Here is a 17,327-nt window from a genome sequence, read left to right as displayed (position 1 = left end):
GGAAATGGGGAACGTTTTAAAGTAGTTGTATAGCGAAAGGGAAACAAGTGATTTAAGGGAGTTTTTTAGGGGGGGATTCTGGGCCAACTGGGCAAGGACACAGGTGTCAGGAAGTGTTCAGTCTCCATGGACAAACAGTGGAAACAAATCTGGACCCTGTACTCTTGACAGCGAACCAACGGACAAACTGAAACCCGGTTTGTTTGAGTTTCGTGACGGCTCTCAGGAAAGAGCCTGCTTTCACCTCTTTAGATTTAAAAACACGAATACAATCTGACAAACATAGATTAAATAATTAAGTATGCAAACAGAAAGCAAGTATCGAGACACTAGATTCTCAAAAGACAAGGCCAGGAAGTTGTAATTAACACACGGATAGTTTCCCACCACATTAACAGTGCTCACCATTGAAGCCAGAGGCATGTCAAAAGTAACAAAAACCATCCTAATCCTTCAATTGGATTCATAGATCGCAACCCATTCTGGAACCAGCTGCTGCGCTCTCAACTTCTAGCCTCCTCTCTCTCCCCAAATCCAGTGAGAAAGCACACACATCCACGCCGTCCGGACCTTTGTCGCAGAAACAGTCCCAAAAGCGTGAGTGACAAACGCTGGGTTAGAATTCCAGGATGAAGATAACTGTTTTGAACTTCATACGGTTTTCAAAGCGTTCCAGCTGACAGGGTCCTGGTCTGCGTCCTGCCGAGCTTCTCTTTGAACCGGGATGTGTCTCTGTCTCTGTCCTGATGTCCAAACAGTCAGCGGTTGCATTTCATACAGACTCTGGAGTGAAGTCATAGCAACAAGGAGGATCCTGCCTCATTGTGCTGGGCAGGAAAGAGTGGGAAGGGCCGGGGCAAAAAAACATTACAAAAAGAGAGCGGCTGATTTAAATATTTGGAGGCGGAGTCAGGGTGACAGCTTGTGAGGGAGTTCCCACACACACACACACACACACACACACACACACACACACACACACACACACACACACACACACACACACACACACACACACACACACACACACACACACACACACACACACACACACACACACACACACACACACACACACACACACACACACACACACACACACACACACACACACACACACACACACACACACACACACACACACACACACACACACACACACACACACACACACACACACACACACACACACACACACACACACACACACACACACACACACACACACACACACACACACACACACACACACACACACACACACACACATCCCCTTTAGGTCAGGCTCTACAGGCACATGTAGAAATAATCCAATGTATCCAAGATTAGTGGATAATGGATACCAAGCAATTACCTTGAATAAAACCCATGCAAATTACAGGGTGACTGTAAACACTTCGTTCTTTTCTCTCATTTGAAGTTCCACTATTCTTTGTGCCATCTAAAATCTGTGTTTAGCCCGGAGACCTTTGAACAATGCCAAGCTGGCTGGCCAAAACAAGGAACAAGAAATGCCCCGATAATGGCCCAACGGGAAATCCCCTTTGTTTACTTGCATGTTTCAGCACATTAAATAAGCTGCTTATCCCCAGTAGATAAACACAAGCAACACCAAATCCTTTGGGAGGTCTGGAAACTTTGTAGAGGTGACACTATCGCAGCTATTCTGATAACAAAACAATGGTTTTAATTCTCTAATCTCCGTTTACAGTCTTTAAAATAAGCAGATCTGCAGTTTTTATCTGTTAATACCTTGTTGCAGGAATCTCAATAGGATGTGTAATAATTCATCTTGATTAGGGATTGTGGTGCTGCATAGATGTAAAGAACAACAAATTGTGTCCACAAAATGAATCAAATATATATTTTAGGTATCATTTTAAGAATATCTTTCAAATACTATTATGAAAGATCCTCAACCCTCACTACCGTAATCCCATGTAAATGATTGCAGTCAGAATAATTTACATGTGTTTATTTTTTTCAAATCTTGAAGCCCTAGTGTGTTAAATAAAACTAGCAATTTGAAGAGGGCGCCTTCTTATGGGGATTTTTCACAACAATGAATGTAAAAACTAAGATAAATGTGTTGAAGCTCTAAAACACTGTAGTCATATTTCTGCAGGTAATAATACTACACAACATTAACTTTAGTTAGCGCAAACACACGATCCTAGTAAACACAAAGCCGCTCATAGTAGAGTCTGGTTAACTAATTATGTTGACAAGGTTCCCCCTGAACCTCCTGTGTAAACCTGTCAGTCAGCACCCAGGGCAGCCAGATCCAGAGCTCTCTTTGTTGAAAAGCCTCGGGCTGTGGGGACTGCACCATGTGCGATATCAAGCTCCCCTCAGCCTTATCTTATCACCGCCGGTTTGTGGCATTAACCTTGGCCTGGAAAGGAGAAAATCTTTAAATGGGAAGGGACTGTATTAAAATAGGTGATGACAAAGAAAAAGCAAAGAGACACTTTTTTCTGCTACTGCCTTTCAACTGATAACAGCTCCCCTTGATCAGGTGGGTTGATTAACGATGGGAAAACCGCTGACCTTCCTTGACACACACCAACACAACCAGGAAATAGAAACTTACAAAGAAAACCCCCGTAGTTGGTGGTCAACACTTGTTTCGTGGTTCAAGGCCAGTTCAGTCCCAATAAGGAAAACCACACACACCAACAGAAGCTCTGAGCCCCAGGGGAGAGGAGAGTTGTCAAAACAATGCTGCTTCTTCCGGACCTCCCCCATCATTTCTGCAGCGAGGGTCCCGGAAACCTTTGCACTTTGCCCAATACACAACTCCCCCTCACTACCGCACACACACATTTAAACTCTGATGTTTCAGTAGAGCAGAGGACATTGATCCAAAGGAAAAGAAAAGGGAGGATGATTGAATGTTGTTGTATTTAACATGTGTCTAATCCTGACAAATCTTAAAGGGCCCATGTCATGCTTTTCCGGTTATCACCCGTCCCCTTGTGTGTTATAATAATAATAATAATAATAAATAATATTTTTATAGCGCCTTTCAGGAAACCCAAGGTCGCTTTACAAGTCGGGTAGGGGGGGGGGGGGGGAGTAGGGGAAAAAAGGCAGACAGGTTAAGGGGGTGGCGGGGGGGGGAAGTAGCGGAAAAATAAACCTATTAAACTAACTATGTAGCTTTTTCTGCATGTTAAGGGTCTGCAGAGTCACAAACCCTCAAAGTACACCCTGTAGCGAGTAAAACTCTAACACAGAAAATACCTGTCTATGCTGCCCCAGAACGCCTCGTTGGAGATTTCTCTCTTTCCATTTTTTTCTTCCGGGAACCAAGTGACGTAACGACAACCCAATGGACCTTCCGTGGAGCTCCTTACACACACACACACACTCTCTCAGCTGCGAAACTGTGACGCGCTGGGGTGGTAGTGGAGCCTCGCAGCGGCGAAACTGTGGTGCGCTTACACTGTAGGTGCGCCGCGTTTGGGGGTGCAGGTGCTAGTGGAGCCTTGCAGATGGGGGTGCTGCAGCCCCCTCAGCACCCCCCCTTTCCGCGTCCATGGTGCTCAGGCTGAGTTTTGCGCTGTCTTGCAGACCCCACGCAGTAACCAGGAAACAACACCAGTAACCCAGCTCACACTGTCCCCTCCTCACAGCAGCGAGCCATGCAATATCTCGCCAACACGGCACTCAGACCCCACGCAGCGTTCTCATCCGTTTGTCATTACTGGTCTCATTTTCTGGTTGCTAACGCCATTGTAACACATAATCACTGATGTTCAGCTGTAACGGTGGTGGACTCATCAGAACAGAGTGGGAGAGCTGACCAATCAGAGCACAGTGGGCTCACAGGAGGGGGGGGCAGGAGCTCCAACAAGCCGTTTAGGACAGAGTGAATACACATGCTATACAGAGATGCTTTATGAGAAACCAATGTGAGTTTGGAACATTGAACAATGTGAATCTATTCTAGTAGACCTCAACAATGGAATTATGATCAGTAGAAATGGCCATGACATGGGACCTTTAATCTTTTACGACCAAAATTCGGGTCTATTTTTATTAATTATTTCTTCATTTATTTTTTATGCACCAACACTGCAAATCCCCAACATGTTAGTTTACTATCATGTATGACAAATAAAGCCTCATATTCAGGATGCTAGCAACCATAAAAAACAAGTATACATGTTGAGCTTTTTGTATACAACATTAAGTCAAAGGTGATTCAATCTTAAACCAATTGGCGCTACAGAAAGCAGATATTTCCTTATAGATAGAACGCTTTATTTTGTTGTCAATAGAGGTTAGACAACCCAACATGAGGTCTTTAAATGTATTTCTCAACTACGAACACTCAAAAAAACAAAAATATTCAGGTGATTATCTTGCATGACAAAGAATATCCTTATATTTTGGCATTCTTGCTAGATTTAAAGAAAGATCCATCTAATTCATTCCCTTTTTCCAATGACTTATCCATGCAGCTCTGAAAGGATTTCCACCCAACAGCAGCAGCAGGAAATGCCCCTTTATTGCATCAGTGTTAGCAGAGCAGACGTGTAAACAAGAGTCTCACCTCACAGTCAGTTAGCTTTGCTTTAGCGTCATCCTCAGGGATATCAGAGTCCCCGTGCAGAAGGTCCCAGCTGTGCCAGGATGACAGACGGGCAAAACGAACCATTTCTCCACAAATGATAAAAACGAAATATCCCCTGATAATAAAGCAGTCTGAGTAAACAAAAGAAAAAGCAAAAAAAAAATTCCAAACTCAGGAAGAATCCATTTCCAGGCAATCACAATTCCGAAAGTGCATCGCTGCTTCTTCACTGTCACACACTGAACTCTGCGGGCCAACGGTCACACGAATAACAATCATAAAAGGTGTGTGTTCACCCTGCAGCGGTAAACTCCACCTTCAGGCATCAGGGGAAGTTCTTTGTCTTCACACAAACACACACACCTTTCCAGCCACACACAGCTCCTCAGCAGGTAGCTCCTCCCACAACATATGGGGAATAAATTATAGACTCCAAGCCCCTCATATAATTGGTTTAATTAAAGAGTGGGCTAAAAAATCAGAGACATCCTATTTCGTCACACACACCGAGAGAGAGAGAGAGAGACCGGTCAAACTGGTTTCAGAAATAAGAAGAGAGTAAAACGGTTCTATTATTAGATCTTCACAGTGAGCATGAGTGAGTTTCATTCAAAAGAATCATAAACGTATGTGTAAAATGTACCACTGTGGGCGTCTTTCAACCAGAAGGTTGTGGGTTCGATCCCAGCCCATGCAGTCAACATGTCGATGTATCCTTGGGCAAGATACTTAACCCTGCGTTGATCCCGATGGCATGGCCAACGGTGTGTGAATGTTAGGTCCTAGAGTAAGGTACACTGCTCTGTGTGAATGGGTGAACGACATGTAAAGCGCTTTGAGGGGTCTTAAAGACTGGATAAAGCGCTATATAAGTACAGTCCGTTTACCAAAAAACATCTAGTTTAACTATATTGAGCGACCAAGAGATATATGGAGGAGATTTATCAGTTTATCTTATTTATTCTTATCAGCAAATAGTATAAATAAACAGTTTCCCAGGGTTCAAATTAAATGTCTTCCAACCTTCTCGTCTGTCCATCAATCCCAAAGATAAGATATTCAGATTAAAATGAAATAGAAACATTTAGAAATTCACAAAGACCTCAGATATGAGAAGCTGAAATTGATCAATATTTTGAGTTTTTTGCGAGAAAAATGACCATATATTGAACAATAATAGCTGCAGCTCCCAACATTTCTTCTAATTCTATTACCAATATCTGAATATTCTTAAAAAATGAAAGTATGTTGCTTTTAAAAGTTTTTTTTTGCATTATAATGATACTATTGTCATTATTTCAGTGGCATAAAATGCTCTTAAAATGACACAAATACATGCTCTAACAAAAGCAGTTATCGTGACAGGCCAGCATACTCAAATGAATAAAATGTTTTAAGCATATACATAGTATACATTGTATTTACAAACTACCACTGATGTTTAGGATTCATTTAAACTGCTTGCACACTTGAAAGGAAGCTCTCCAGTCTAGTATTTATGCCAAAGACCTTACCAACCAAACGAGCGACACTTCTCACTCTATTAACAAACTATGCTGTCTGTTGTACGGGACGCCTCATGTTTCAGCTCAAAGAAGCCCTGTGTGACCGCCGCTGTTCAGCCATTGTTATTCAAAGTGGCTCTATGGTAATCGGCAACTGTCCGTCTATTGTGAGCCATCAGAGAGAGAGAGAGAGAGAAGAGGCTGCTGGACGAGAGTCTGCCCGAGGAACACATTACCATCCACAGTTGTGTAATGCAGATGGGGAACATGCATTCTGTATGAGAAAGAGGAAATAAATAATGACAATTGTTCCTGCAAACGTCTTCCGTCTTCCTAAACAAACCACGCTGAGGGCACTGTATGAGCTGCATGAATACAATATCATTCAAAACACACTTTAATCCCTCATCGGGGAAGACATGCATGTGTCACTGTGTTTCGTCTCAGTACACAGTGAGAGGAGTGGCACATAGTCTAGTCTTCTGTTCGTCTCAGCAGATTTACTCCGTCATCACTGTCTTCTGCGCTCAAGGCCACGGTATTTCCCAGAGTCCTGTATATTATGAAATAACACTATCTACGTCTCCTGTCTATTACACAACAAACTCTTAGAGTCCGAGGAAAGAGAGCAGTCTACTTTTTGTCAAATACAGCAGGATTGAGGCGAATGCTGGTCTTTATTAATTATTTATCTGCAGATTATGGGCGGATCAATTCATCTTTTGATATATAGCTGTGCGAAATAGGTGTGGAAACATCCTGCATCATTGCAAATCCCTTAAACAAAAGGTCTTCAATTATCTTGCTTTGTTTCAAGCAATCAGAAACCCAAAAGCATTCGTTTCACTTTCACTTAAGACAAAGAAAAGCAGAAAATCAACACATTTGAGAAACTGGAAATACAGTGGTGAGCAATAAGGATGATTATTGACCAATACACATTAGTGGAGATATGACATCCGAGTTCCAGTAACATAACACTATACTGCTTTGTTTTTATGCCTTTCAATAAAAGAAACCCAGTATTTTCCAGGAATTCCTTCTTTGTATTTTTTTGAAGAAGGTTCTTTTATCAAATACAATCATTCTGCCAAAATAACATTTCGAACTATCTGGATAGGGAGGTAAAAAGGGATCAAAATAAGTCAACTATATAACAAATTTGATCAGAAATGAACAAGGACACAAAATAATTAGGTCTCTGTAAATATGCCAGACTAAAATAATCAAACCAGCAGGCTCTCATGCAAAAACTATGTAAATCCTGACTGTGAACCCTTCTTTTCCTTGTTTTAAGTACATGTATTTGCATTTTCTCTATTAGGTTTCTTTCCCCTTGTATTATCCGAACCACTTGATTGAAATGCAATAGCCCCCTAATCCCTGAACCTCATGTTAAATTGACCCCAACATTTAGGTCTGCTCTCTAGAACTGAGTGAGGTTCCCCCTGCTGTGATGAAGCAGTGCATTATGGGAAGCCAGAGCCCTAACACACACATGGGAGATCCATTACCTGACATTAACACCCTCAAACTGTAATGTGATCCTGGTCGGTCTCGGCATCAAACCACCCTGCTGTAGTTTAAACACTGTACCCTGTGGCATTGCTTTTATGTTTTCCTTTCATTCAGAGACAGCTCAGTGAAGTTCGCCCACCACTTTAGTGTGTTATCAGCGTGTTATGGCAACGGAAGGTCTTGTTATATAAAAAGCTGACTGGATCAATGTTCTGTACAAATCATAAGGTCGCATGACGGTTTAGTTATCTTTATGACGACTGTAAAACCTTTAGTTTCAGTTCTCAGGAAAAAAGACAATCAAGCCTGTGTGTGTGTGTGTGTGTGTGTGTGTGTGTGTGTGTGTGTGTGTGTGTGTGTGTTCCCAAAAGCTGCAGTACTACTGTAATAGTAATGCAGTCCCCTGTGTATAAAGTTTTGTTTTTGCTCTGAGATGACGTCACATTTCTCTGCATAAGAACCAAAAACATCCTGAGCCCTGATTTTGTGGAAGAATGACTTCAACATACCAAACAAGTCAAAAGAGTCTCAGCTACTTCAGTGTATACAGGGGGATGCAAACTTTAAAGGGGCCTTATTACGCTCACTTTCAGGTTCCTATTTGTATTTAGTGTCTCTACTGGGACATGTCTCCATGCTTTAATGTTCATAAAGCTCTTTCTCATACTGCCTGTGCTGCAGCACCTCTTTTCACCCTCTGTCTGAAACCAGAGACCACAATTGAGGCATTTCTTGTGTCACATTTAAGATTTTAGTTTTACTTTATTTAGTCAAATTAATGCTGCAGCAAGAAATAATTAGCTGACAGAAGTAAAAATGTAAAATACAGGATGTTAAATTGTTTTTGTTATCTCAAACTGAGCCATGCAGGTTAAAAGTGAACTTGTTTTAGATCAGTTGAAAAACAGCTGATATTGAAAAGGCTTAGCAGTGGCAACATCGGAATTTGTCTTCAACCAATCAGAGAGCTTGGCCGAGGCTCCCTGTTGTAAAATAATCAATCTGGATCATCAAAGCTCTCGGCAGCCTATCACACTGCTGCCAAAAGCTATAAGATGTAACATGCACGCAATAATACACTTTAAATACCTCCATTTAAAAGGAAAGAGTAACTCTGTACAGAGAGACGGACAGGACTTGGCTGTGTTTCCTCTAAAGCGCTGGCACAAGCCACGCCATGATTCCGGTCACTAGGCAAATATCTTTGGGCAAAGTCCTCGTTTCCATAAAAAGCAGGAACGCATGAGTTTAATGGTGAGTGCCGAAGCTGCTGCCATAGAAACTCAGAGACCCGATCGCTGCTCGCATGTCCAAGTAAAGCTTTTGTCCTCCAAATAGCTTTCATAAAATATGGGCTGGCACCCAACATGGATCACAGGCTTTCTGCTGTTGAGTCTGGTACAGACACAAGTATCCAATAGACTTCAACAAGCTTTGTTTCGTTGGCAGGAGACACTCGTCTGGGTCCAGGAGTCAAATAATTTACGAGTTATATTTACCAAATAGTTTTACAAAGACAGAGAAATGTGAAATAAGAAATATGGGGGCTTCAAATCCACTACGTTCTTTTCAGTTTTAGATGATTTATTTGATAATGAATCAAGTATTTAGTCAACAAATTTCAACAAATGCACCTAGCAATTTCTCAAGAGTCCAAGAGGACATATTTGTATTGCTTGTTTTGCCTAACCACTTGTAGAAAAACCTAAACATATTTATAGTTTAGTAGCATAAAAGAAAGACTACAAATATGTCCTGCCTATTGATCCCATCCAGCCATGTTTTAAGTTAATAACCAACTTTCTGCTTCAAATAAAAATGGTTGTCTGATAGGATTTTCGACCAAAAACGTAGAAAATCTTAACTGGATTGAATATGTTCCTTTTCCCTCATCCATAATCTGTTAGAAAGCAAAGGTTAGCATGTCTCTAACATTACGTAACATGTTTACTCTGAAATACACTTGCCTAAGTTGCATATTGGTACATGATTAATATTATAAAGTGTACGTTCTAGTCCTGCTTTAGTGCCCTACATTTATTTCTGTTATGATTTGGAGCCCTATAAATAAATAAAATAGGATAGAATTGGTTTGCTTTCAAAGTACTGTTAATGTCACAAAATTAAATTGAATGTAAGATCATAGAAACGTTCCCACTCTAGCAGATATGTGTGAAAACAGACTCCTAGCTTAAAACTCTGTACAGTAAAACTTAGACATCCAACAAAGGTCATACTAACCTAAACCTATTTTTTAGTGGTTTCAAAGTCTAAAAAACTATGAATGCAGATGAATCTTCTGTGGACTACAATGGACTGTCTTATCCCTACAGATAAGGCAAGGCAAGTTTATTTATATAGCCCCTTTCAACACAAGGCAATTCAAAGTGCTTTACAAAAAATTAAAGCCATTAAGAAAATGGCATTTAAAATCAGTCATTAAAAAGAAAAGATAATGAAATAAACATTAAAAGAAAAAATATATGGATAAAAGTTACAGTGCAGTTTAAGATGTGAATAGTTCAATTAAAAGCAGCGGCAAAAAGAAAAGTCTTTAGTCTGGATTTAAAAGTAGTCAGAGTTGCAGCGGACCGGCAGGTTTCATCAGTACATCACTGCCCCCCTGAGGCCTGAACTCATCACTCTCCTCATCAACATTCAAAACATTAAGTGTGGGTATATTGGGTACATGTATGCTAGACGCACTGGTAAAAACAAATCTATTCACCTTAAAACATGGTCACATTTCTGTCTTTTACATGATAGTACATTAGCTGCAATGAACAATAAAAGGTATTGATATCAGTGGTACGGGCTTTGGTTTGGATTTGTTTGTATCATGGATCTATCTTGTCAGTTTTCACCCTATTCATGCTTGTATTGCCACCCAAAAAGACTTTTAATTTGTAAGTATTGACACTACTTCTGTGTCTTCCCAAACAGTACATTTCCACACTCATGCCAGAGGGCACATGGGTGACGGCATTATGATGATTCAAATGTGAGCGATTGTTGAACATCTGGAGATAATAAACACCGGTGACGATACAGCAATAATAAAACAAGCTCATCTAAATATTTATGTGCCAAAACACAAATCACTGCTTCTACCGGAGCCAGTGTTGCTAAGCAGCCGCGTTGTTCATCTCCTCTTCAGTGACAATGCTGTCATGCAGAGGAAGTCATTTCCATTGTAGATTTCAGTAATGTTTTGATTAAATATTCAACCAGTGAATTATGTTACCTTTGAAGAGCCGGCCAAAACAGGGAGCCCATCAACATGAAGCTCTACGAAATATATCTGTAACAATTCCAATATATTTTATGTCTTTAACACATGAGTGGGTTACTCCTTCTCAAATGAGAGGATTTCCTACTTTGTTTGTACTGTTGAAAATGCTCTCTGCCAAACATCAATTGTCAAATCCTATCATCACACCTATCATTAGTCTGCTTTTGTTGAAAACAGGCCCCAACTATGACAAACAGATTAACTACACAGTATTTTTCCACTTTGTGTGAGCCAGTCCTACACGTCATCAGAGTTTTTGGTAAAATCATTGGTTGTGTACAGCTCTTTATTTGATGTGGGTAACTTTACACATCGGAAATTCCCCTTAACGTTAGCCATGTTTGCTATTAGTTGTGTTTGATAAAACATATTGATATTAAAACAAATGTCATGTATATAGCCATTGTGAATTGCAAGTATATATATAACAATACTTTTTATAGACTTCGTCTTAAACTGAGAACGTTTGAAGCATAAAAAAGGATAGTGTTTTTAAACCGTGTCATGACGCTAACGTTAGCTTAATTAGCTATTATGCTACAGCTAATAAAATAGCAACAACAGTCAATATTTCAGCTAGCAAAATGTACAGCTGCCAACTAGAAATGAAAAACCTACTTTTGTATGAAATGTAATTGGTCAAAAATGTTTTAAAAGTTTGGATGGTAAATCAGTAAAGATAATATGCATTACACAGGAATGGAAAGCTTGACACACTTAGCAACTAAGCGGCCTGGGGTAAAGTCAATTTGTCAACTTAGCGGAAGAAAAGCCAATGTGTCTTAGTACTAAAACTAATCTAAAGTGGCATGCTGAAAGACAGCTTCATCCTCTTTAGGAGCTAAAACTGCTTCCCATGTCCCACAGACGTTATGTGCCACAACATGAACCTGGTGACCGTCTGCTCTGTTTCCATGCTCCACGTCTGGCAGCATGGCAGATCTGGACCGTGCAGGACACAGTGTTCCTCCCCGCGTCTCTCATCGGTAAAAAAAAAAACGCCCACTTCCTGTAGCGGCAGGAAGTGGTGAAGTGGCACAGATTGTTCCTGAGTGAACTCGTCGTCATATCAGACTCGAGGGGTTTTCTCTGCAGCATGGACACACACACACGAGTGTTCAAACAAAAGACACACACAGCCGACAGAGTGAGGAGGAAATCCAAAAATACATTCCCAGGGTTTTGCCACGCAGATAAAGGTAATGTAAACACGATGAGGTCATGGTGGGATTACAATGAGATACTACACTGGCACATGGGAGGGAAAGAAGAGGAGGTGAAGTTATGGAAAACTATAAAGGGTGTGGCAAAACAGTGTGAGTCACTGGGTGTGTGTGGTTTTAAAAGGGGTGGTTTATTTTGGTTTGATGAGTCTGAGAGACAGTTATTAGCTGGAGCGCCATATTAAAGGTCCCCTATTATACTGTTTTTGATGGGTCGCGGTAAACGCTCTAAAGTGAGGCTCCACTACACTAAAAAATAAAAAGCCTGTTAATAGCTTGCCAAAGGCATAGCTCAGTTAAAATACATTTGTATTGCATGTATTTTTTTTATTTGTAAAAATGTCAGCTAAAGCTTAAAAGAATAAAGATATTTTTGTTATCTAAACGTTTGACCGTTTCGGGCGGTGGTGGCGAAGTCGATAGGGACTTGGCTTGGCAACTGGAAGGTCACCAGTTCAAGTCCCGGCAAGACCAAGTGCTACCGAGGTGTCCCTGAGCAAGGCACCGTTCCCTACACTGCTCCCCGAGCGCCGTTCAAAATGGCAGCACACTGCTCCTAACACTAGGATGGGTCAAATGCAGAGAAACAATTTCCCCACGGGGATTAATAAAGTATATCAAAATCAAATGTCCTCTTTCTTTTACAATTTTGGAATCGAAACGGGGAATCGATAAGAACCGGCATCGATAAGCAGAACCGGAATCGATACATTTCAAACGATACCAATCCCTAGCATTAAGTGATACGACTTTCGTGTTCGGGAAGATGAAACTCACCAACAGATCCACGTTTTCTTTGCGTCCCAGAGAGCCGTGCTCCACCCTCTCGCTGCCCGGGGCGAGGATGTACGGGCTCTGACCTTCAGAGGGCTTCATGTTGGGCAGGCTGAGCGACCGCAAGTCCTTCACCCCCTGCTCCACCTTCAGCTCATCCCCTACCCGTGCTGAAGGAAAAACAAGAAGGTTTAACGGTCTGGGGAAGAGACTCTTGTAAAATATACACAGCCCTCAGATCATTATTTTTCTCTGTTTTGTTTTGAGTCATTTTAAATTGACACCAAAAGTATTGGGCGTTAAATCCATTTATAAGCTCTTTTACATATTGTAGAATAAATAGAATGATTGTGGCCTTACATTGAACCAGTAATCAAATACATGTTGGCCACTTGAGGGTAGCAGAAACGAGGAATTGACACAAAATGGACTGATATGCCAAACTTATTATGTAACTGTTAATTCACACATCCAGCAGATACAGAGAAACCTTATATTTAAATCTGGCGAAGTGAAGTTCAGTATTCATTTGTCTGTGTAGCTGCGAATTGCTTACCTATGTTCACCAGCTGGATGCTAACTTTGTCTGTCTGCTGTTTGCTGCTGGCCAAGTACAAGGCATACTTTTTAAAGCTTTTCCCCTGAAAACAACGCTATAGGAGCAGTGACAGTGAACCAAAACATAAATGTTGCGGAGCTGAAAACAATCAAGTGAAAAACAATAAACAGCTCCAGGGAGCTAAGGGAAGCTGCAGATAAAAGACACCTTTCTGTGGCTTTAATACTACAAGTGACACATTTTCACAAAAAACTTGTTATCCTTTGTCAATACGGTACATGGTCAAATTCATATTTGTTAAAGCTTAGGGAAAAGAAATAGATCGGATTGAGTGTTAACAACATAGGAAGAGCAGAATAATACAATTTCTCAGTCATAGTCTACTGAAAACCTGACCACGTGTCTAAACAGCTGTGGACCGTTTGACCTCTGTCTTTCCGACTGTAACTCCAGACCGCATGTGGGAGGGTGACAATTTCAAAAGAAAACAATTAGTCATGGCATGGGATCTCTTTGATGGGCGGCTTAAATGGGCTTTTGTTCCCGAAACTGCAGCAAGTGTAACTGCAGCGGTCGCAGAGCAGAGGCAGCGTTCCCACTTTCCACTGCGGCATCATGGGAAAGCTGGCACAGTCATCATCATGCTGCGACTGCATTATTAAGATTCATAGGGAGTCAATGACACTTCTGGAGAGGATTGAGCGGTAGTGGACGTTCTTGTAGTTCTTTCATAGCATACAGCTTTTTTCTCCGAGTCAGACATTTGGGAAAGCGTTCTCCGCCATCTGTCCTGCTCCGTCATTGTTAAAGGCCACAGATGAGAATGGTGTGTCTAAAATTGCACTTATTGTAAGTCGCTTTGGAAAAAAACAAGTCAGCTAAATGTAATGTAATGTAAAATACACCGACTGAAAGGCTCCCTACTTTCTATGAACAAACGCTTTTAATAGCAGCTGTTTTCATTTATTCCACCGGGTTAAAGTGTATCGGTTTGTTGTCTGTCGTTTAACAAAAATCCAACACCTCAATGATAATCTTTAACTAATTAGAAATAAGTTCGACATGCAACAATGACTCATTTTCTTAGGCAATGTTGTTAGTCATTTACAAGAAAGAAGATCTGATTGATAGCGTGAGAACGTCACAATGAGCAACATTAAAAAAAATACTATCGAAAAGTGTTAATCCTTTGTTTGTGGAAATTCAATTCAATTCAAAACCTTTATTTATCCAGGTAAAATCCCATTGAGATCAATGATCTCTTTTTCAAGGGAGACCTGCAGACATAAACCCCGTGTGAAAATCTCAGTTTTATTGAAACCATTTTGTTAACTAATAGAATCAGGAAATAAAAGGAAAAAGACATTAGGGGGTATTAAGTAAAAACACATGTGAGGATCAACAACAATATCAGTGATTGGAGGAGTTCAAAGTCAAACATGGGGAATCTTTAATAACACTTTTAAACTCCTTTGACGAAATGATTGTTTGACAATATAACAAATTATATTTTTAACAAGCCTACTTAAAGTATATAATGGCTTCTTTAAACATGGACCCACTGCGAGTCATTTAAAGTCAGAAAAACTGAGAAATAAATCACATTGTCTTTGAATGGAGAGCTTCTGTACAGTAAGTTAATATTGTATTTTCTAATTCGCTTCAATATCATTTACTACTGTCGCTGAAGTCTCACTGCTACGATCTGGCTCGTCTCTCTCCCTCAATGAGAGTCTAATAAAACACTGCCTTTTCTCAGAAGTTAGATTTCAGACACAGTCGTCAATCTGCAGTTATAAATCAGGCTTAGCGGCTGCATGTAAGAATTTGCTCTCATATGTTATGCCTCTAAACAGGAACGCCTCAAAATAGATGTTGGATGAGCCCAAATACACCATTTTTAGAGCAGACAAAAAGTTATGCTTAACGCCTAAAGGATAGCCATAAAATATAGGGTATTATTTAGGATGAAATATGATTATTGGTGAGGTTGTTACCTTTTACTTTGAGGTAATGTCCTCCGAAACGGTACGCCTCAAAGTTGAGTGACAGCGGCGTGTTGGACTGATCCAGGAACAGGTCGACCCGGCACAGCTCAATGCCGTTCCTCTCAAACACTGGACCCAGAACCTCTCTGGTAACACAAAAATAAAAATAAAACTGTTAATTATGGCTCATATCAAACTCACGCAATATCTTTTATGCGTCTGATCATCTTTCTCTCACCTCAGGGTTTTCTTTTTCATTGCCGGTACAATTTCCGTGTTTATGTCCACGTTGAGATCAAACTTGAGGCTGAAGCACTCCTTACTGGGGTCCTGCAGGGGGAACAGACTGTTAGTTTACACAGGTGGGGGGATGCATGTGTTCACTCAGCGAGTCCACAGGGGGGCTCCTTTTCACGACACTACCCAAAACAGCCTGCAAACACCATTATGCTATATCAGAATAAAGGTGGCTGCGTTCTTATTGCTCACCTCTGCCTGTATTGTGCACCGTTTATGAGAAACTGTGTTAATTCTGAGTCACAAAACAAGTGACAGATACAGTTAATCCCCGATAAAGATAGTCTTTCCGGAAAATAACTGAAGACTAATTCCAGGAACAGACTGTGGTTTCATGGGGGGGGGGGTTTCATGCTGCACCCTGCTTCCTGTGTATGATTACTTACATCAGTGTGTCGTCTCCGTGGTTTCTTTTTCAACTTCATTCCCCCTGTTTTACGCTCCCTGCAAAACAGTTACACACATGTTATCATACCGTTTATACTCCCAACATCTGAGGAACTGCTTAATGCGACTTAAAAAGAAAGCGATCAAACTGTCAGGAGACACACATTTCATGGTTGTGATTTATCCTCCGCTCTGAACAGACATAGCTCTACTGACAGGCAAGGCTGACATAAACACTAGAAGAACGTAACAAGAGGGGGTTACCGACCCGCGGTCATTGCTCCCATCTTCCTCTTCCTCGAGGTCGGAGGGGGGGCTGGTGCGGGGGGGACAGGAGCGCGTCGACACGTTGCGAGCCAGGATGGAGGCTAAAAGTCAAGAAAACACAACGGTCAGTCCCTCTGTTGGAACAAAACTACGACAACATTTAAAAATCAAGCTTTAAAAGGATCAGTCCCCAGAAAAAATATACATTAACAGGTTTCCTCCAATGACTCTTGTGCTATCTAGCAAAGCAAATAGTTGTGTTTCTGCCAGACTTTGATCCATTTGTGTCCATGGAGGATATTTGCATTTTGATTGTGGGTGTTTACATTACCTTTAAAAAGTGTTCTTGTTGTTCTTGTATCATGATCATTGGCTGTCCACTTAGATCAGTGATTCTCAAACTTTTTTCAATAATGTACCCCCTTTGAAAACAAAATTCAGCCAAGTCCCCCTGATCAGCGCAAACACAATTTGTTAGGGAAGAAATGCCTATTTAAAGAGGTACAGTGCAGCACTGCACCATCAGTGTCTGATTTATTAAAACAACAACCTTGTAACTGAGAAACCCTTAAATGTTACATTTCAAATGTTTACAATCCATCACTAAATTCATGGCAAACCAATTTTAACATCATGCAATAACACTGACACGACATTAGTTGCATTGAACTGATCTTTTTAATAAGTTGTACTTACAATGTAGAGAAACATGGGCTTGTGGGATCTTTGTCATTCTGACAGGGAGGCTAACTGCAGTTATTACACTTCGTGTTTTGAAATATGTGTAACTCTGTTAATATAAAACCCACACTGCTCAAACTTCCTTACTTTTTTTTTTTTTTTCATTAACATAAAATAAATCTCACGTACCCCCTGCAGTACTCCAACGTACCCCTAGGGGTCCGCGTACCCCCATTTGAGAACCACTGACTTAG

General features: G+C 40.8%; 1 protein-coding gene across 5 annotated transcripts in view; it reads right to left on the bottom strand.

The window, feature by feature from the left end:
- Nucleotides 1-17,327, bottom strand: part of plekhg5b (pleckstrin homology domain containing, family G (with RhoGef domain) member 5b) — an 85,511-nt gene that overhangs the window by 16,411 nt on the left and 51,773 nt on the right. For all 5 annotated transcript variants that reach the window (XM_034218203.1, XM_034218205.1, XM_034218207.1 and 2 more), the window contains 5 exons: nt 16,394-16,493; nt 16,125-16,182; nt 15,680-15,771; nt 15,451-15,587; nt 12,898-13,064 (listed from right to left, as the gene is read on the bottom strand). In XM_034218203.1, coding sequence (XP_034074094.1) covers nt 12,898-13,064; nt 15,451-15,587; nt 15,680-15,771; nt 16,125-16,182; nt 16,394-16,493 — 554 coding nt within the window. The remainder of the gene's footprint in view (nt 1-12,897; nt 13,065-15,450; nt 15,588-15,679; nt 15,772-16,124; nt 16,183-16,393; nt 16,494-17,327) is intronic.

Source organism: Gymnodraco acuticeps, unplaced genomic scaffold (assembly GCF_902827175.1).
Source record: "Gymnodraco acuticeps unplaced genomic scaffold, fGymAcu1.1, whole genome shotgun sequence".
NCBI classification, from domain to species: Eukaryota; Metazoa; Chordata; class Actinopteri; order Perciformes; family Bathydraconidae; genus Gymnodraco; species Gymnodraco acuticeps.
The sequence above is the reverse complement of the archived record's forward strand: the minus strand, read 5'-3'. Positions and strand labels throughout refer to the sequence as shown.